The 23512-nt window shown below is 29.5% G+C and overlaps 1 protein-coding gene across 2 annotated transcripts in view; it reads left to right on the plus strand.

Moving 5' to 3' along the window:
• LOC121125564 (uncharacterized) overlaps window positions 1-19299 on the plus strand; it is a 204991-nt gene extending 185692 nt beyond the window's left edge. For both annotated transcript variants that reach the window (XM_040720759.2, XM_040720760.2), the window contains one exon: window positions 17131-19299. In XM_040720759.2, the coding sequence (XP_040576693.1) occupies window positions 17131-18013 (883 nt within the window). In that variant the 3' untranslated portion in view covers window positions 18014-19299. The remainder of the gene's footprint in view (window positions 1-17130) is intronic.
• The last annotated feature ends 4213 nt before the right edge of the window (window positions 19300-23512 follow it).

Consider the following 23512-nt stretch of genomic DNA (forward strand, 5'->3'; position numbering starts at 1 on the left):
CTTCCATATTATTAAAAGCAAAAAATTTTTGGTTGTTGACACGTAATAACTCTGGACAATGCTGGGTACTACTGCTAGTTATATTTAAATTCATATGTATCTCTTTTACTAAGCATTTTTAAAACAATTTACTTCAAAGATAGTTGATATTGCTTATGTCAGAGAAAGAAGTGAACACAACATATTGAACAAAAAAGAAAATAAAGCACAGGCAAACCCCGATATTCCTATATAAATTGCAAACTTTTTTTTTTCTGTTCATAGATCCCTTATTTAGCTATACCTAACATAAAGATAAATGGATTAACTTTTACAAGGAAAATACATATTTACCTTATTGCTTGTATGTTTTGGACACATTTAAAAACTAATTAATCCTTTTATATATATAATCTTTACATTATATAAATAAATTACTAACTTAGGAACAAACATATCACTTAGATTTATCATTTTACGGGAAAATGTCATGTTTTCCGGAATCTTTTATAATGAGAGAATCTGTGAAAAATTTTGACAGCTGTCGTTTGACAGTTAACACAAAAAGTCCCATCTATGTGTAAAGCCGGGGACTTTTCAACCTATGTGTTATAATCATAATAATTAAATAAAACTCATATGATATTAGGATTAAATGAAGGATTTCCTGGGAATTTTTCGTCTGGGTATAAAACCGCTAGAAATACCGGGGAAACGGTATAACAAAAGAGTCACCCTTGTACATAGCGATAATTAATTAAAAATCTTAAATATATTTACTTAGTGTACTTACTGCGCAGGAGGTTCCTAAGCTCAAATAAATTCTTTTGAATAATAAATCATTGTTTGATTATGAAACTCTATTAAATAAAAGATAAACATGCAAAAAATCTTCCCTGCGGTACAATTTCTTATAAATGTCTATTTATTATTTAAGAATAAAGAAGTATATATTGGAACATAGTTTATAGAAAACATAAAATATCGTTTGATTTTTTGAAACAAACCCTTTATCAATATTAATATAGTCTTTCTGTGTGTCCGAATGTATAAATTTATGGCCACAAGTCCCAAAATGCACTGTATTTAGTGTTCCTTCATGAATATCATAAACATATTTCAATCTAAAAAATAACAATGTAGTCGTATTAATGAAATATTGCAGGCATCTACGTATAAGAATAGCACCGTTTCTGTTTTTTTTTGTTATTGGTCTCTTATATTTATCATAATTCATGTGCGTATATGCTAAAATGTTAAAATTTGAATTAAAAATAAATGTCGGTATGTTAAAAAAGAATTTTGTTTGTATTTATTACTAAAGTAATCATCAGTCATCTAAAAAATTAATTATTTTTCTCAAACTCTTATTATTCTTCTTTCATTATTAAAGGGGGAACACGTCATATCAATTCAGGATAAGAGTATTATTGTATTGCGTAATTATGTGTGAGTGTGCACATGAAAGACAGAAAGTAACACTGAGGATTTTCTAAATTATTAAATAAAAATCTGTCTTTTAGCCGTCGTCTAATCCCTCCCGACAATACCGAGTACTACCTCTAATAGCAAATGTATTAATGTATAATTCTATTATTTAGATTTTTGGAAAAAGGCAATTTTGATTTAAGAAATAATAACGTAGTCATATTAATGAAATCTCAAGGGCATTTTGTATGTAGTGTCGATGGTGTTCAATGGCACTCTATAATATTCTTCTCATTCATAATTCATATAATTTAAAATATGAAACGCTGGTATGTAGAAATGAATGAAATCTTGCAGGCGTTTAGTTCAACTCATATTTAAAAAAAATGGAGTGGTTTATCTTCAATAAAAAGTGTATCTTTAGATGTGGTTTACCAACGACCCAATGTACTCTATGATTCATGAAATTTTACTAAAAAAAATATGTAACGCTGTTATTCTTGAGGAAAGAACGTCTAAGTATTGAATAACTACGTGTAAGTACGGAGAGTAACACCGTAGATTTGCTGGGGAGTTTTTTTCCTATATTATTAAAGCTAGTACTACCGCTTGTTTTTTAATAAATTGAGATAATTTTTCACAATATCAGTGATGCGACTGTGAGGAGGTATGTGAAGGATTTGGGGAAGGTCTCTTGTGTACGATGACATCGACAACGGCTTTTAACCTCAACCAAAGCCCACTAGGTCAAGAGAAACCAGAAATGTTTGACCTGGTTAAAGCATAATGGATCAACAGTTTGCATTTCATCCCTACCTGTTGTTCCCTCGACTATGTTATTTAAGCTGTAGTCGAGAAGAGAGTATATGCTACCCCTCTTAAATATTTGAATGATCTCAAAGCTTCGATCGAGCAGTAGTGAGCGGTCATGTCTGAAACCTTCATCAAAAAGTGCTGCAGCCAAAAAGGAAGGAAATCCTTTTTGAAAAATAAAAAGATATATCAATAATGAAGTATGTGACAAACCCTAAATTTTGTACTCCTTTTGATTTTTGGAAAAGTTTCCCCTTTTTGTTTGTTTCCAAAAAGTCCACGATTTTACCTTGTACACTTTACATTCGCCAAATTGTCCTACAGCGAAATTTCTGTTGGGCAAATTGACTTTAAGCAAAATGTCACTTTGCAAATTATCTTGATTACATAATTGACATGACGTTTAAAGTTATAACACAATATTACCAATATGTACCAACTAATTATCATAAAAATTTTTATTATGTGTGTTATCATTTAAAAAAATGAAGGAAAGAGAGGCTAACGTTGTGTCAGTTCTTTTCTAGGACCGAATACTGTGGTTTAATCCGATCCCATCGAGTGCTGTCCCACTTGATAATAAAAGTATCGTTAAAATATAATAGGTTGGTATTATATTGAATTATAATGAAGATAGGTGCCTTGCTTTTAATACATAAATGATTCACCTCATTTATCCTTATAAAAAAAGGATTTTTTTAGAAAAAAAGTTAAAGTCTGACAAATATAAAGAAGAGTCTTAAGGATTGACAGTCCGAAGGACCGATAGTTCTGGTCCTAATACTGGACTAACCCGAATAAAATAGAAAATAAATTGGAAACGACACAACTGTAGAGAGAGCGGTTGATAAGCTATTAAGAGATCATCCCTGACTTTCGGTAGATCTAAAGCAGTAGAATATTAAATTATTGAATCATCTTCATAAAAAGTACTATATATTTTGTTTATATACATGATTCATTTCATTTGTAGATTGCAACTTATACAAAACATTTTTACAAGTGATTTAATAGATTGTGTACCCAAACTGGTCAGGATATTGCTAAATCTTACTCGCCTTTAGCAAGCCTGTTTGCACCCTTTCCCACTTGTTCCTGGTATTTCATTTCTACTATTTTAACAAAAAACGGGGAACCGTATCAGAACTGCTATAATTTAAATGATGATCCGTTAAGAACCAATAACTGTTAGTGCAAATAACTGCAGTAACCTCGAAATTGAACACTCCAATGTGTATAACAATTTTTGATTGTAAATTATTCTCAATTCTAGCGAATATTGTAACGACAAGTATAACCAGTTTACAAAGTATTATTATAAAACTTGAATGGTTCTAAAAATATGATATTTGTCTTTCTTATAAATTTATTTTTGTAGAGAAAATACTTCGTACTTAAATTAATTTATTATTGCTAATATTTGCTCATTAAGTTTAATAGTAAATTTAAAAATGTTCGTTAATATTTGCTTACTAAAATATGTTCTATATTCACAGTTCATGCAATATGTTGTATGTAGTAAGTTTACAAAAGTTAATTTGTATCAATTTTCTATGAGTAGTACATCGGTGCATTCTTAATTTTGTTACATTAGGATATTAATGATCATACCTAATATTTGAATCATCAAATATTTTTTCATTTATTTTTCGACTTGACATTATTGACACAAAATAAATTTGTAAAATTATAAGAAAAACATATTTTTCCAATAAATTTTTTTTAAAGAAAAAATGATGATAAGAAAGCTGATAAAATTATTTAAAATAATCACATAGCCATTCAGAGCTGAATGAACAAATTAAGATTTTTAATAAAAAGAACGCAATAAGGAGGCTTGAAAAAGTGGTATTTTTCTTACAAAGAACTTCTGGTATTTCAAATAATTTCTTGATATTTTTAATATAAACAAAACAATTTATCTTCTGTATATTTTTTTGATAACTATACAAAAAAAAGTTGATAAAAGAAAAGTTTTAAAAATAAACAAATGATATTTAAACAAATTATGAAGTTTTAAAAAAAAAATATTTTTCTTGAGAATATACATTCTTTGTTTTTAAAAATAAGAAAAATGACACAATTTTCAGATACCAAATTTTTTCCAAAGAAATATATCAACATGATTTTTTTATCGTAAAAGCTTAAATTTTTTTATTTATAAGGTTTTAAAAGGAGAACGGGAAAGATTGTTTGCCCAATTTTGATCTGGAACACATTTTTTGAATGTGTTACCTTGTGGTAATTAATTTTCATGTTCCTTAATTTTTTTCTGAAATTCAAGTATCACTGAAAATATTTAAACTCGTTTTATATAATATGAAAATATAATTATAATGGTTCATTTAAGTGTGTAATAAAATAAATCAAATAAGTAGTCAACGAAGTATTACTTCCTAATAATTATAGATAACGACTATTGTCGCTATGTGTCCCAGAGCTGTCTTAATTTGACCTATCGATAGGACAAGTCGGCAACCAAAAATTAATAAGAGTATAGTTAACTAGCGGTAGTACCCAGAATTGACAAGAGTAATTAGGCATCCTTTAAAATACAAATTTTGCTTAAATAATATGGAAGATTACTCCTCAAGAAATTCTCCGTTTTTCATGAGCACACTCACACGTAACTAGAAAAATAGAGAATAATTACAAAATACCAAAAAGCTATCTATAAGGACTATCTATAGTTTGTTTTGTCCTTTATGAATGCTGAATATTTCCACATTCAATGACGATAACAGAGTGATGAAAGAGTAACCAAAAGATCCGTTCTAACTCCCGTGAAGGTTTTTCCTAAAAGGAAATATATATATATATATATACGTTTGAATCAAGTCAAAAATGGCTCATGAATCAAAGGTTTACAGTCATAACATTTGAAAAAAAACTCTTTCAAATAAATACTTAATTAATGTTGCTTAGATCATACTCACTGAAGTTGATATTCCTCAAATGAATGCGTGAGAGTTTTTATATCAATTAAGTAAGTTTTCGGAGTACAAAAATAAGTAAAATATTTTCTCGGAAACACAATTTATACTTAATAAAAATTACAGCTAAAAAAACTTAAACAAAAAATGATCTATAAGTTTCAAATTTCGTACACATAATCCCTAACTTTTCTAATATAAAATGCGATAAGGTAAAAAAAATCGTATTCTCACTAATTTTCCTGCATACATTTTCGCCTGGGGTGATTTTGTCTCTTTGAAATTTTGTCGCATGACATATTTGTCGCCTTTTTGTGTTTTATATTATAGGTTCGAACTCTAACTTTAGTCTTTACTGATGTATATCATCTATATATCTGAAGAAGAAGAAAAATTGAACTTAGTGAGGAAATAAAGAAGACATAGTATAAGGAGTCACAGATCCGGAGATCATGAGTCTATTTAGAAAGGACTAATAGACTAGTGGTACCTTACTCATAGTCATGATCTTATTTGATGCTTGAAGAAATTTGGGAAACTCCTTCAATAAAAAGAAAGGAATGTTTCAACAGTAAAGACTAAAGAATAAATATATGAGGGAAATAAAGTTCTCATCTACACATTCAGGAAGTACTAAAAATGATAGCATACATAGAGAGTGGACGATTTTCAGCAATATACGATACAATCGAACAATGAATTGGTTTTTTGACATAGGAAAGTTATATTAATAATGATTTAAAGATTGTTATAATGTAAATTCTCATTGTTATTCTCAATCTTAGGTTCAAAAATGGTCCATCTACCTAAATTATTAAACCGTATACAAAGTGTGGAAATCCAAAATAATGTCGATATCATTTTCCCTAATCTTTGCTAAATATTCAAACATGTGATAGAATAAATTTGAAATTAGCAATTCTAACTTAATGAAAAAATATAGTCTAAATCAATAAGTTGAAACGGACTTCAATATATATAAGTAAATCTAAAAAGACTCTCAGGCTATTAGAATATATCCATTAAATATTCACATTCTATAAAGAAAAATATAATGGTCAAATTGATACAATGTATTAGTCAAGGGAAACTAACTGAAAAATACTTTAAAATAAACAATAAACATCGATAATCATATTATTTAGATTTATATAAACTGTATGAAGGGAAAGTCTTGATAGATTTTCAAGCAGTTAATATTCATTACATCATTAATGTAATTTTTACACCCCTCATATATTAAAAATATTGTAGATTTTATAAATTGACAAACTCTTGGTTTGGATTCCAATTTGCACGTTTGATGGCATTGATCCACAACTTCCTCTTATTTATGTCCTTTGGAAAAGTAAACATATTAATTACTAAGAATCTTAGAGACTTTTTTATCTATAGCTGATCTATTTTTATAATACACTGCACTACATATTTGACATTACCATTATAAAAAATATATTGCAATTATAGGCTAATTAAAACAAATAATTAAATTAATCCAACAAAATAGTAATAGAAAAAACATCCAAGACCTTTCAAATATATTTTATTGCAGCTGACAATTTAAGTCAATCAGCAACGAGAAGGAAAAAATTTGTTCTTCTTCACTGAGTGTCTACTTTTTCCCTTGAGTCCTTCAGTACTCTTATTAATTATTTCTTCATATTCTGAAAGTTAAAACGTATTATCGAGTAAGGAGAACTATGCTTTATTTAGTGATCTTTTTCAGTAAAAAAAATCTATTGTCTATCAAAGTTGTCAACAGATACTTTTTTTTTCATTAACAATCATGAGGATTTTGACCATTTTCCCATCTTTGATCATGAACGTCGTTAGCAAAAAAATGAAGATATTTAATACTTCATCTAGTTTGAATACCTAGGTGTTTCAACACCTCATCGGTAGTAATGGGTTAAAGAACGGCATAGTGTGGCCAAACGAACTAGATAAAGGACACCCTGGACTATCACAACTTGTTATTTTTACAAACCACGGGGTAGTGTGGCTGTCGAGCATTGAGTATAAACCTCTGATATTAAGTGTGACATTTTGAAATTTTCCTATAAGGTTTTTCGATATTTTAAAGGCATTCATAATCATCAGATGTCATTGAAAATTATGTTATTTGATGGATAAATTTCACACGCCAAATATTGATGTCTTTAAGGCCTCCATTGAGTGAGGTTGATTAATCAATTATAAATTCTTTAGGTATGTTTGACCTTTCACTCAATGCTAGAAAAAAGCCTGAGGCTCAAATTTTGAATGATTATTCTTCATTAGTGCATATACAGACCTTACTAATAAAATTGTTTGATATTTGTTTAAAAATCCCAATTATATTGACTTTTCCTTAAAAAATAGAAAGGAAACATTACAAAGTGCATTACACTGTTTCAAAAAACTGTGAGAGGGAATTTTAGCCAAAAACATTTTTACCAAAGGGCAATTTACCAAATGACATTTCGCCGAGGGGGCATTTCGCTGAAGGATAGTGTAATTCATTGATGCAGGAGAATTGATTAGCACTTCTTTCATTAGAGTCGCTGTTGTGTTTGTTTATTATTTCATTTATATAAAGTATAACAACTGTAAAGATTCGAACTACATTCCAACCATTTTAATGATGTATAACTGTAAAACTCAAGTACTTTGCTCCATTGTGGTCTATATTAAACATTACACTTTATTGTTAATTCAAACGATTATCTTGAATGGCCTACGAGTATATACAATAGTTATAGGTACACAATAATCATTATACAACAACTACATACTACTGTGTTGTGTTTATATTATAAGGATTAATTAATAAAAAATATTTTTCTGCCAAGGAACATTCATTAATTTACCTATATTAAATGTAGTATATGAACAATACCATACTATTATTTTAAACTGAATTAATATATACAATTGTATATATGAATAAATTAAATATCATTTAATTTAAAATAAATAGGTATAAATCAAAACTGGCATGTCATTAAAAAAAACTAGACGAACTAGACGACTGTTCTCTAAATTTATTCAAATCAAAAAAGTTATGGGGGAAAAAAATCGGTGAAAATTGCAGTTTCGTTTTTTTAGGTGCAAATAAATTGGATTCTACTAGATTATTGAATTTGTACATCGATAAAATACAGTTGGTAGAAATTTGAATGAAGATTTGTTTGGAAATAAATTTGACATATAAAAGTAGATTTTTATTTGATTTTTTTTCTTTTTCAGTGTAATTTTTCAACTTTTTTTTTCCTGATATTCATCAAATGTCAATTTTCAATTATTAAATAAAAATCCCAAAAAACGATGTATTTTGAAAATTAATTAACACACCTTAGCATTACATTAAAGTATTTCCAATTATCTGAAAATTTTATCGTATATTTTTTGGAAAAATGACCCTGTTATGGAGGTTTATTTTTCTACGACATAATTCTCCATAACTGTTTTGGTTTTGTTAGTACGAAAAAAGACTTGTTATGTTTATGTTTCTCTTTATAATGATAACAAATATTCTTAACTACTTTTTTTCTTTTCAAAATTAGTGCAACACAGTTTATTGCTATTTTCTTTGCAAATGTCGATTTGGCATTTTTTGGAACAAAAATAAAAGATGGAGATCTCATCTTGACAAATTTGTGCATGCATATATGTTATTTGAAGTTTATAACACATTTTTTTTAAATTCATAATAATACATTTTATATAATATACATTATAATGCATTATAGGATACCCTAACGCTCTTCTGCATAAAAGAGGTCTAAGTAATATGAAAATTGCATTGAAAAAAAATCAAATGATATCTGTATAATTTTTTTAATTTTTTTCTCTTTTACACATCAAACGTCAATTTTCAATTATAAAAAAAAAAGATTGAATTTAGATTTAAGAAAGCACGAGTTGTTGTTTCCATAAATATCCAGGAGTGCAATTTTGTTTTATTAATAGAGATTTTATCATTATTTTTTTCTTTCCTTCTCTTAGCTATATAATTAATCTGATAGAGATCCCGTAGTAAAATTCAAACCAATAATAAAAAATTATGAAAGGGCAGCAAATATACCTTGTATCAAAATTGTTCGTGGCAAAATTACCGGTCTGGAAAAATATCTACTCCATGTACTTTGTATAATAAACTTTGTAATATTATAAATGTTATGCAACTAACATCATCTTCATGTGTGTATGTTTATGACTGTCGAAGTACTTTATATATCATATTTGTTTTATATTTTCCCATTTTTTTTTTTTTTTTTTTTTTTTTTTGGAACTCATATAATGAAAACACAGATTAATGCACTTGTGTAGAAGATAACGAGGCTTAAATTAACGAAATGATAAATTATTTCAGCGCAATGCAGATCTATTTATCAAATTTTTGTATTGAAAATAACATTTCCTTCCATACAATACTTTGATTATAATACTTGTAGATTACCTAGGTGCATACTGATGTTAGTATAAATGATCCTGTGATGAGATGATAAAAAATCAACATGGATGAGGTTTGCAATGGGTAAGGCAATATTGTTTTTGGCACATCAAGAAGGATATTTCAGGGTGTAATTAGATTGTGCAAGGAATATTGCCTATATATCTGGAATGTGCTCCTTTTTTTTTCTTTTTTCTACAAGTAGAATAGTTATGAATAGTGATTTAAATCGACGGCATTTTTAAACTCTCCTGTTTTTTTGGAATTGTTAATCTGAAGAAGGAATTTGATTTTCCTGAGCTTTTGTCATTTTTAGGTACCTACTGAGTAGTGAACTTCCTTTCTAATACATAAAATTACATTTAAACCTGATTGAACATATTCGGCGAGTAGGTCTGTGGATTTTCAACGGATGTATAATTGTAAGTCCCTGTCAGAGTATAATTGAGGATCGACATTGGTGTAATTCTTGACAAGATCCTTATTTATTTAATTTTCCCTTCTTTTCTCGTTAGAGTTAATGAAATATCATGACAAGTAAGCCGCTCTCCTCGAAAACATTTGTGAAATTGTCTGGATAACCATGTGTGTTTTCAGTTTCTTTTTTCATCATGCCCAAAATACACAAAGTTTCATCACTTTTTATGAAATGCAAGAGAGAATTGAATTTAAAAAATTGTGTAATGTATAAACATGGTTCATTTCATATAGTGCTCTCTGATATTTTTGATCTAAATACTTCAAATTCAATAAAAAAGGGTCACGAGTTAAATTCCAGTCAACTTCAATTGATGTTATTTTGAACATATAAGTATTATTTTTATTGAAATAATAGGAAATATATTTTATTGTACATTTAGTAAGCTTGGTTTTACAAAAAAGCTTTAATCTCAAGTATATTTTTCAAAACTGTTCAAACTTTTCTTAAATGTTTTTGTACAATAAATAACAATTTTTCAACCTAAGCCATTTACTTTTCCAAAAAAGTTGATTTTATTGTCACCCTATTGTAGATTCCTATTTTGAGCCTAACCCTGAAGATCTTGATGCTGAAAGGAAATTTAAAAACGAAAAATCGGTTTGGAGAACATCAAATTTCAAATATGAAGTGACAGGACACCCTTCAAGCATCCCTCAAATTATACCCGTTGACGAGTGTCTAGTTAACTTAAGGTTCATTGTTTTTAGCTGAAAATGCCAAAAGTGCTTCCAGTTTGAACACTCTTGTATGAATTGTAGTGGAAAACGTCTACAAATTTTAGAATACAGATCTGCAATTTTGCATAAGGTCAAAAATTCTGAAAATGACTTGATTAAAGATAAGGAAAGTTCCAATAATCCCGTTACCCCTACAGTTGTTTCAACGAATGATGGGCCACCAAGCGAAGCAGTTTCTGGTATTGAACCTTCTTCACTTATCGAAACAATTAGTGTAGGTACACCCTATATTAACAAGGAATATTCTACTGATTATAATAGAGAGTTGTTCACGTTGGAAAAAAGAATGAAAACAACATCTCTAGAATTGAGGTAGTAAGAACTGATAAGGACACTGTAGATAGTACTCAACCGGAATCAAAAGTTGATTTCCAACTCGCCGTGAAAGAGACTGACACGGCTAAAAACTCAGCTGCAAAAAAGTATTTACAGGAAGACTTGGATCAAAGGATAATTAAGGAAAATACACTTGTAAAAAATAGGAAGTCCCTTATCACTTAGAAAATCAAAAAGGAACCAACATGACATTTCTACTGAAAATATAGTAAGACCTGTACCCGAACTGACACAAGCAAAAAATGCCGAAGAACAACTCCATAAACAACTATGTCTTCACTTTTATCTTAAAATGCTAATTCCCTTCGAACCTTGGAGAGAAAATATCGTCTCTCTACATTTCTAAAATTCCTGAACTTCCCTGATACAAGAGGCGACTTGGATAACCACTTCTCATTACCGGACTGCTATGTGTCTTGCACAGCTTTTCATAAAAAACCTCTTAAATCTTAAAAGAGGTGTATCATTGTTGATTAAAAAATAACTAAATCCCAGACTCGAGTTTAAATGCTCAAAAGGAAATCTTGGGAAAGTGCGATGTGAACCAGTTGAAGATAATTTTGATGTAATCGGGCTGTATGGGCCTAATATGCTCATCCAAAGTTTTTCAAAAACAAGCTTGTGTCAATATTATTTCAAAAGAAAAGTTGTTCTGGGAGGAGATTTTAACATCAACTTAAAATCACGCCGTGATTCAAAAAATAACTCAGCTGTTTCTAAGCCTCGAGCTACAAAAATTCTCTTGTCTATTATCCCTTCCTTCAAATTTATTGATGCTGGGGAAGCAGCAGGGATTTTTTTATAAATTTTTTTCTGATGACAAACACATGTATCTTCCAGGATCGATCTGATTATTTTCAAAAGATTTGATAAAGATGTACTCAAGATGTACAAAGTAATAGACACCAACACTTCAGTTATGGCCATCGATTTCACTAAGGGTTTGGATACTGTATCGCATCAACATATTATACGCACCCTCTACAGAAAAGTATTTGGTAATTACATAATTTGCATGGTTGGTGTTATCTTATCAAAATAACGAACCTTAATTCAGTACAGAAATAGCCTCGAATATTTTGAAACTAAGAGGGGAGTTCGTCAAGTTGATCCTGTGTCATCATTGCTTTTTGTTATATGTATTAATGAGCTACTGCATAATTTTCATAATGAATCCCTAATAAAAGGTTTCAACTTGAATCAGTTCCAACTGAAGAGCTTGTGCTACGCCGACAATTTAACAATGGTCTATTTCGGAACATATTTTCAAAAGTCTGAAATCGATTAAGAAGACCTTGGATGTGTCAAGTTTATTTTCCATAAAAATAGGACTAGAAATAAATTCTGAAAAAAACAACAAGAGTTGATAAGTCCCTATCACGGCTTAAATGAAAAGCTGTGGCCAGACTTCAAAATAGCTCAGGAAGTGAGAATTTTGGGCTCTTGGATTCGAGCCAGTAGCGTGGAAATGAATCTGCAGGATATTTATATAAGAATCAAGAAAAAAATTTACTTTTTCTCTTCTCCAAGTTTGAACAAGTGGAATAAAGTCAGGGACTGAAATATGTATATAATACCAAGTGCAGTGCATCTACTTCGGGTAAGTCTTTTTGAAATGCTAACATTCTTGAAAATATCAAATACGGAGGGAGTGCACATTTTTCGAATTTCACAAGAAAAAAAATATCTCCAAAAATATACTCTATAACCATTTAGATTATGGAGGCTTTGGTATTCTCTATTAGTTTAATTTTTGCAAGTCTCTCAATAACATCTGGATTCGTAAACTATGGTATAGGGAAAACTTCTGGCAGAAATATCTCAAACTTATACTGGGAAGTAGTAGTTTTTTAGATAACCCACAGTATGGTCTCTCAAAAATATTAACAGTATTGTCAAGATTTTCAACTCTAATAAAAAGTTTTTGTGATGGATCTAGAAGCATTATGGAGAAATATTAAATTTGATTGAAATGGGAGATGCAGACTAGGGAATGTTTAAATAAAATGAACATAACAACCATATGCTCTGATATCGCAGAGGATGTAATATTGTCTAAGTAATTGATCAATCAAATTTCCTCTAAACGTTTATCTTCGATCTTCGGCTCTTATGTGAATTTCCAAAGGCATTTTAGGCTGAGAATTTCATCAATTTCAACAGTCTTTCTAAGGAACTGTTCCAAAACTCCTTCTCTTCTGCCCTTCCAAAATTATTTAAAAAGTCGAAATATATCCCAACGACGCCCAACAGATTGTATAAACACTATAAGAATTAAATTGCTAACTTCTCCAGAAAAATGGATTGAGTATCGTTTACTAACAGACACACTTGAAGTCGAGGAAAAGTTTTTTATAGACGAAAGAAATTCATGCCTTTTCTGCAAAGAAATGCCTAAAACGACAGATCACATCATGTGGGAATGCGTCCAACTACATTTGACCTACATGGGTATTATACAATTCATTGAAAAGCCACATGGTAAGAAACTTGGAAGGATCGACTTTCTGACAACTAGTAAAAACGCTAAAATTTACACTATGATCACCAATGCAAAGTATACTTTATATAAGCTTAGGACTATAAAAGATAATGACTTAAATGGAATCATTCCTATTTTAACTTAGTACTCGAGTAATTAATCCAGACCGTACAAACGATTTGTAAGGTTATTCTGGAGACTGATGATCCCAGATACGTCATCAGCCGCAAAAAAGTCTACCAGGAAAATGCTATGACTTCATTAGGAATTAAATATGGGCCACAGCAGGGGATATATTAATTTCATGGATTATTTTATATGAAGCAAAGTTGAATATATAATGTCATCAAGGACTCTCTGATTGTCTCTACCATGGAAACAATGACCAACATACCGACGAACTACTTTGCCAACTGCTGCTCCTCCTTACAGATCCGTATCCAGGCTGTGATTGATGTCGGAGACGGATACATCCACTTTGGCATCGTGATAACAATAATAGAAAGCTTCTGCAATTGCATAGCTCCTGAATTTGATGTGTATGCAGGTGAAAAGTTACGCAATAAAGTATGAATAAATATTTAATATTTTATTCTTCTAAGTTTGATCTTATGTAAAAAAAAAATTGGATGAGTCAAATGATATAACCAACACTCCAATGAATATGTTACCTCATACAAAACATCAAAGCTATTAAATAACATGCAAATAGAAAAATATCAAACGTGAAAATTTATCATATATCAAATTGTCTACATTTCATATCACTATTTTTTGCTGAAACAGACTCTTATTTGTAAAACTTATAAGTCTCTCCCCCCCCACAAACACTTTTAGGGTTTTCTTGTTATTGTTTCACTTTTTTCCTTTTTCCACTTGATATATTCAAGCATTTATTTCACTTTTTATTACAGTTTTTCCGTATAAAGTTTATATATAAATATTTATAATTACATAAATAAGATAAACAAATAAAATATTTACAGAAATAGAGCATTGTTATAATAAAACTAAAAAAAATATTTTTTTTACTATTTACTGTGATTTATAATTAAAGTATAACATAAAATTACACACAAAAAAAAAAACATAATTAAATATAATATTATTATATATGTATATAGTTCGATTATATATAATAAAAATGGGGTGTAACAAGTATCCTGCAATGTATTGGAATCAGAATAAATGATGTGAACTGAATATTGGAACTAATAATATATTACAAGCATGATAATTAATTGAACAACAGGCTAGACTATGACATTTACTGAAATAAAATTACAATCTCAAATTTTATAATATAAATATATCTCAACAAACACTTATTTAAAATGTTCTGCCACGGAATTTTGGCCCTCATTCATTTGCCATAGCATAAATGTATCTTCCCCATATAATTTAAGGTCTTCCTTTAATTCAACTTGAAGTTCTTTGTAATTAATTATGAAATCATGGCATTTGAGTAATTAACATGAAATAATTGTTGTTTCTTATTACAATGAATTCGAACCTCTTTTTTACCGCTGTACTTAAGCTGAGGAAAAAAAAAGAAGGCACACAAACAAATAAGTTTGAATGAACATAGACATAGATAGTGTTGCTACAGGGAGGACATTAATTTTACATGTTCTTAGTCTTTTATTCAAGAAGTTGTTAAACATTTTAAAATATACTGTACGTTTTTGTAATACTTTATGGCTTTTAATAACATTTTGGGTCGAAATGTTTAAATTAAATAGTATGAGACTTGCAACGATCATCAACAGAATCCCTTTGACTTATCCCTGGTAAGAAATATAAAATATTCAATTTCTAAATATTTTGTAGCTGAATCAAGGTATCTTTTTACAGCTTTTTTAGTCATCATATCTCAAGACGGATTAAGATCAGGGTCGACCGTAGCTTCCAGTGGCCATTGGATAACGTAACAGAGACGTTTTTGAGTATGTCGCAAGGAATTTTATATATTTAATATACGGTCGTGCTTGGGAAAAAACCTGACTAAGTCATCTAGAATTTTTGACATATTTTTTTATAAGATCATAACTCGAGTTCTATTTAAACGATTTTATAACTGGATTGTACAAACCAATAAAAACAAGCATTTAAAAATAAATCCTTTTATGAATAAACAAAACTGTATTCGAGTAGAAAAAAGTAAATAAAAATCTATTCATCATTTTCCAAAAAAAAAAGTCCAATATAAACGATGCAATTACATTTCAAGACCTAACGATGTGTATGGATTTAAATCCTATATGACGCTTTTCATGAAAATGAATTCGTTCTGAACCAATTTTAAAACTATATTGATTGTCCGAAATAGGTGAAGAAAGAGGAGAAGAAGATTGATTGTGTTGTCTTAGGGAGCCCACGTTAAGGTAAGCAATCTTGTTGGGACCTTATATTCATGCCGCAGATGTAGGAGTTGAGAGGTCTACAATCCAAGCCTTATGTGTGGCTTGACACGCCCCTAGCTCCCTCTTGGATGAAGACGAACAGGACGTGCACAGATGCCAGTTATTTATTTTTGTCTATGAGAAGCACGTCCTCGGGATCCTACGCATGCCAGCTGTCGTTCATATGATACCTTCGCTTCTAAGGAGATCTACTCATCTCAAAAGAGGCACAGCCTGCTTGAGCAACAAGAAGAGACCCTAGGAATTACTGGTCTAGTGCTTCTTAATAGCCGCAAGACAGCTTTAACACGTAGAAATTGTACAACCGGATCTGTTATAGAGGCCCTGTGGACCAGTCCAAGTCATTGATCTAATCACTGATGGCGATCTGTTGGTTCATTAAGAAGTTCATGATACGATTCCTGGTGCCAGTTCTGTTTACCTTATACCTTATTGGTAGAGTTCCTTCCCAAAAACCTCCCATCAACAAGCTTCTGCGCAATATGATAAATTTAAACTTTATCTCATGACTATTTATTTGTTTATAGAGTTTCTTCTTCTTTTCTCTCATCTGAGGTATAACGGTTTTTAAGAAGTCGGTTCGAACTGTTTATAAAAAGGTGCAACATTCATGGTCTGTTTTAAAATATGTTACAATTGAATTAAATCCACTCATTTTACACTAATGAAAGCAAAAATGCACTACAAATGACTTCAATTGTGTGTGTGGGGGGGAGCGAGACTCTTTTTAAATCTTAAATTATATGCGAGATACATATATGTATGAGGGCAAAACTTCCCAGGGCGTAACATCCTAGAACCAAAAATTTCAATGTCGAAATTTTCTATTTCTGTAAGCATTTTGCATTAAGCATGAAGGATATAAAGACAAAATATTCAATAAGTATATTTTCAATGAGTTTCTTTTTTTTTTTCTAATTCTAAAGGTTTTTATTTTACAAACTACATAATTTTGAATTCTTTACATAATGTGTTTCAAATAAATGAATGAGAGGGATAAACATTCCATTGTTTTACTTTATATTGCTAAAACTGTTTCCTTTAAATCTTTTATATTAATTAAATTTATTATTTCCCTTTCAGTCATCGACATGCTCCTTCAAAGTTTATCCTTTTTGTGATTTTTATATCTATTACCTTGGAGATCCCAAGATTCTTTCAATTTCGTCTCATCACTAATTCTACGGATTTCTATGCAACAGATTTCTGGACCACGGATTTGATGGAAGATCCTGACTACATTCAGTTTAGCAGTTACTGGGATGAAATGATAACAACGGGTGCAGTTCCTCTTCTCGCACTCATTTACTTTAATGCACGAATGATACTCAAAATCCGAGCTTCAAGTCGATTCAGCCATCGTTTTGTGGGCAACTCCGCTCATAGTTCTCCACGAAGAAGTACGATTGCAGCCGAGATCATGTCTACATCTGCCTGTAAACGGGATCATCCCGATAATTTAGTATCGGATTCATTACTAGGGAATAAAAAGTTTTTGATGTCCCGTTCCTTCCGCTCTAATAAAAACAAACCTGATGGCGAGAATAGTGGGTTGGAACATGATGGGAATAGCAGTCATCAACGATTTTTGAATTCAAAGGGAAACACCCAGCGATCCTTTTCCGGGAGCTCTCCTAAAAAATCTAACAACAGTAGTGGACACTTCCAGCGGCGAAGAGAGAAGTCTACGATGATTTTAGTGGCCATTGTTCTTATATTTATGGCATGCCACTCCTATCGACTTGCTTTAAAAGTATATGAGGCTGCACATCCTGAGAATAACACGGCTGAACACTATAGACATTGTCAAAAGCAAAACAAGTATCACGTTCCTTTTATCATACATATTCTAATGAATCTTAGTCATTTATTTGTAGTACTTAATGCATCTACTAATTTTATTGTGTACTGTTGTGTTGGAAAAGAATTTCGAACCCGGATTGTGAAAATTTTCTGTCGGAATTGAAAAATGAGACAGGTGTAAAATAAATCGTACAAATGTTATACTACAACATAAAACTGGTATACATACATAAAGGATGGACCCTAAATACTGTAACAAAAATTAACTTTAAATTCAACTTATATAACTCATAAAATTGAAAAATTACACTATAAAAAATTTTGTGAATTTTTTTTGATTAATTGTCCACAAAGTTTGATTAAACTACAATGGATTTTAGAATCTGGTTCATTTTGGAAGACAGGGGCAGCAAAAATTTCCCCAAAGCTATGGCCCGTGCCTGTTGTGATACCTAACCTTACAGAGGCATCAATGTAGTTTCTACAAAAAGAGGTCAATTTGATTTTTTTTTCCAATTATTGATATGATATTCAGTGGTATTCATGCATAATTTTAGGTTACTAATCATAGAAATAATAACATTATATATGTGATTATTTATTTTACAGTATTTAGGGTAGGTATTCGAATACTATAAATAGTGATACTAGAGTACTGGCGCATTTAAGACGGTACTTTACGAAACTAATATTACAACAACATTGTCATAATAATAAAATTAGGCCTCCAATGACGTAACTATTTCAACTTCCAAAAAAGTAAGAATGAAAATTACCTTTAACATTTTTTTTACTCGTAAATTATGCAATTTCTGTATATTTTAGCTAACATGCGTACAAAATAGACACGTAAATATATTTAAAAAATATGTAGTAATATTATATAACCAACAGAGTTATGCATTGAAACCAAAATTTGAAGGAAAAAAAAATTAATTAAACAATAAATGTGAAAAATAATTACAATGAAAAAAAAGCTAATTTATTATGAAAAGAGTAAAATAAATATTTGACAATTTTTTTTCTAGTATTTTATGTCCAAAAGTGATATAAATATCACATTTTAATTAGTATTTTTTCCAATGATTAATTTTATCTTGTATGTAAACACATACACATATTTCAAATTTTTATTAATTTATGACAGAATTGGTGTTTTTGAAAAATTTTAATAGTTAATTCAAATGACTCGAAAATATTCGGAATCTTATAAGTACAACAGATGTTCAAAGTAATAATTAGAAATGGGATTTGTGTAAGAGTATTGTTTTAATGAACGATAATAGTTCCAGATTACTATGATTCCAGATATTTCAGAATTCAGATGACTGAGAGAAAAGCTGAGATAAGTTTTGGACTCTGCCCTGAAAGATAAATTCCTTTTTTGATTTGAATTCATTTGTTTAAAAGTTTTTTTTTTTCTCTGTGTATTGAACAAAAAAGAAGAAATAGCTTACAAATGAAGCGTTTTCTCTTTTCTAATCGGTAACCCGGATTTTTTCTTTACATAAATATGATCTTTAGTTATCCTTTGATTCGTTTGGTTTAATAAATCTGCATTCAAAACTCTGCTGGATGAAAATGTCGTTCTGACCAAGTGATATATTATGAGCCCTTTTAACTTCACTACTTTATTTTTGAAATGGAAGTTTATTTTAATTTGTTGAAATTTTAAAGAAAATGATATCATAAAAGAATCATGCACTATTAATGAATGGGTATTTGAAATCGATATTCAAGGGTTTCCCCTAATGATTTTTCGTAACAAAATTTATTTTATCAACCTTTGCTCAAACGTCGAATACGTAAAAAAAATATAAACAATTAAACAAATAAAGATGCCCCTAACATAAATATATACCCAAAAAACTCTGCTTCATGAAAATATAGTATAAAGTGTATCCCAAAAGTATCAAAAAATGTAGAAAATGAATTATATTCTAAAATTATTTTGTTGTACACTTATTAAACTTTAGTGCATTAGTAGAAAGGTATACTTAAACAAAATAAACTCTTTGATCCTGAATATTTAAACTCTTAACTATTCTTTCATGCTTTTCACTATAATTTATAAAAAAAGTTATAAATAAAAAAGTATTTTTTTATGGAGGAATACATTTTGTCAAAGATATATCAAAGAGAAAAAAACACTGCTCCAAAAATTATTTAATTACATAGCTAGATAAAGGATTATACAAATTACAATTTATGTTGACTATGATCAATGTATTTTTTTATTTGAAAATATATTATATATATGTAGCATTGTGTTGTTCCTTAATTAGGACGGATAATTGTAGTTTTGTCCATTTATGTTCAGTCTGGTCTAGCCCAACTTGGTAGTCCTTAAAAAATCAAAAATTCGATCAATGTTATGTTATTTAAACAAAGTTAGGTAACAAGAAAATCCTAGGCCAACACACAGCAAATTATTTAAGTAGCTTTCTTTCTTTCAGTTTATAGTGACGTTATTGGCTGCATTTGTTTGGGTGCAAATTTAATAGAAAAAACATGTAGTCATTTAAATTTGTTTTTCGATCGATTCCTTATTTATTGACGCTATACCTATAAAGATTTTTCAATTAATCTCTACACTTACATTCCTCTATATGGGGTCCCAATGACCTCATTTACTATTCTATTAAATTTTCCGTGAGAACTGAAAATAGTTGATGTCTAACCTTGTTATAATAACACTGGACTCCATCCCTCGTGACGTCATTGAGATATTACTTATTTATGCATTAATATTATTTAGTTGTATATGAGGATAAGTCCGTGGGACTTATCTTGGACTGGACTAGATTGAATAAATTAGAATGGACACAATTCTACTAATCCTCTCCTATTTATATATATCCCATCCCCTCCGTCTCATTCGCTTTTTATTTCTCCGATGATTATAAACATATAAATAATTTGTAAAATATAGAAGTAACAGAACCATAGTGGTGGTCAAGGGGTTGTTGGCACCTTCCACTTTTGGAAAAATCAAAAAATTTAAATGTCATAATTTTTGATACAAAAGTAAAATCAATTTCCTTTTTTTTTTTTTTATGTTATTCCTTCAAATTTATTCTCTTATAAAAAAATTAACTCACAAAAATAACTTAGTTGTCTCTTCTCAAACAAATTATTTGCCAAATTTGAAATTTATACCAAGAAATTTTTTGATTTATCCCCTCCCCCACCCAATAAAACTAACAATGACGGTACCGCCTATTACGTCACCATTATATAATTTGGCCTCCAAAGAAAATACATTCCGGCTCCGGTGGTACAATGTATTATTTTTTATAAAAAAAGGCTCCTCGAGATATTGAGATGATTGTGTGTTAAATGTTCTTGTTTTTTTTAGATTTTTAGTACGTAATATATATTTATTTATCCGACTGTCAGGTTTCTTTTTAATATTACCCCTCCACTAAAATATATATATTTTTTTTTTGCTGAGAGAATATCAATGAGAAAAGTCGTGATGAAGTGCCATAACATAGAACAGACGCAGGCCAGTTATTACAAGTGGTGTATGACTTATGAACCCACACTGAAATCTTTTTATCAAATTTGTCGATAAAAAATTATTTTTGCCAATTATTTTTGTTTTCAGTATTTTGAAATTAATAATATTCCGTATTCAAAATTATTCCTCGTCTAAAAAAAGTATTTGTTAAATTTTGACTTTTGTCCTTTTTCTAATATATATTTTTGTCATATTTACCACTATAAATAAATAAGACATACTATCAAAGATTTGTCAATAAGCCCTGTACTGAGAAAGTACTAGTAATAGCCCCGCCCAGGGGATTCTCAATCGGGGGCTCATTTTTTTTCTTTTTTGAGTGACCGAAAAGTTATTTAATTATCGTCTCTCAAATATCCAGAATCTTTGATGACTAGAGATGGGATTTTTGTAGGAGGTTAAGGAGAAGATGGGAGTGAAACGTTTGGTACATCTTTTTAATATCAGAAAATTAGGAGAAAATTAATTACTGCTATAAGGAAGATAACTTTCTACATTTCAAATAGCACTCGTGAAGCATTAGTAATTATACTTAAATTCATTTTTTATTATACATTTTTAAATAGTTTTACACTAAAGGTACGTGATAATACTTACTTCAGGAGAGAATTTAATACCACAACAATCTATTACATAATACATAAAAAAGAAGAAAGAGCACACACAACCACCGGTTCTCCTTTGCTAAGGGCTAAACTTAGTTTTTTCTTTACACAAATCCATTCTTTATTTATGACATTCTCACTTGTGAGGCTTTATGCAGACCCATATTTATACAATATTCCTTTTCCTACTAATGATGATTTGTCATTATGTGGTATCTGTGGAGACGTGATTACATGGTCTATCACTAGTTCTCTCAGCAGAAAATGTTTTTATGCTAGGGGGGGGTCATATTAACCAGAAAACGGGACGGTCCAATATTTATTTTGTAGTCCAGAGACCTCTGTCTGTCAGTTATCACTACTCTATGTATTTTATAATAAATGTATCTATTCCAAATTGTATAAATAAAATATTATATATTATATAAGAATCGATGTACAGAAATATAACATATTGATTAATATTCTTTAGTCGCATAATGTATTTAATTCGTTGGGTTGTTAGTTCAGATAAAAAGGATAAATTTAAATTTATATAAATTAAATGCTCCTTGAAGACCAAGAAAGGGTCACTAAGATTACTTTTATTAATCACGTGGTCTTAATTTTGTCACTTGGCTTACAGACTTACTCTGGCTAATTACTTTTTATAGTAAGAAAAATAAAGTAATGCAGCAACTCAGTGAACAAGATCTATATAAATTATTATCTTGAACTTAATTCAAATCTCTGTCACTTCAAGAGTAGAAAGTATATAAAAACATATACGACTTGTGGACACGCCTGACACTACCTAACACTTTTTGCATGCTAACAAATTCGTCAGTCAAAAACTTATATTTAATATAGGATTATTGAAAATTTGTCTTTGTGTTTTCCTTCTCTAATTAGTGATTATAAGATTAACATTCTTAACCAGGTTGGTTGAAGTAGCTTTTTTCTTTTTGTGGACGCAAAATTACTCAGGAATCCAACTGGAGAGAAATGTCAAAGAATGACTTCATAGTCTTCTAACATTAAATAAATTATAAGAAAGATATACTGAGGGAAAAAGTTGAAACTCTGTAATTGATTAAAATTCAATTTATAAATTCTCATCATTTAATGAAACAAAATTTTTGTAAATAAATTATTCTGGATTGTTATATTTATTTTATCTTATTATATACTTAGAATCAAAATAAATAAACTAATAAATATAGCATCGGGAGATATACATCATCAGGTCAATAAATATAAGTATTTATTTCTGAGTATTCTTCGAACAAAACAGTATTTAAATTACTGTTTATTTATCTATTTTAAAGTGCACAAGTAAATAGGTTATAATAGTTTAATAATTAAAATTTCTTTATATTTGAACTTTTCACATCAAGGACAATACATATATATTCCCTTAATATGAATATCTATCAATTACATAAAGAAAGCCAGCACTGGAAAATATAGAAAAAAAACGAATTATTTCTTATTTTCAAAGTGAAATTGATATATGTAGCTTAAGGTTATTTTATCTTTTTGAAAATTACATTTT

This window comes from Lepeophtheirus salmonis, chromosome 10 (genome assembly GCF_016086655.4).
Source record: "Lepeophtheirus salmonis chromosome 10, UVic_Lsal_1.4, whole genome shotgun sequence".
In the NCBI taxonomy this organism is placed as follows: Eukaryota; Metazoa; Arthropoda; class Copepoda; order Siphonostomatoida; family Caligidae; genus Lepeophtheirus; species Lepeophtheirus salmonis.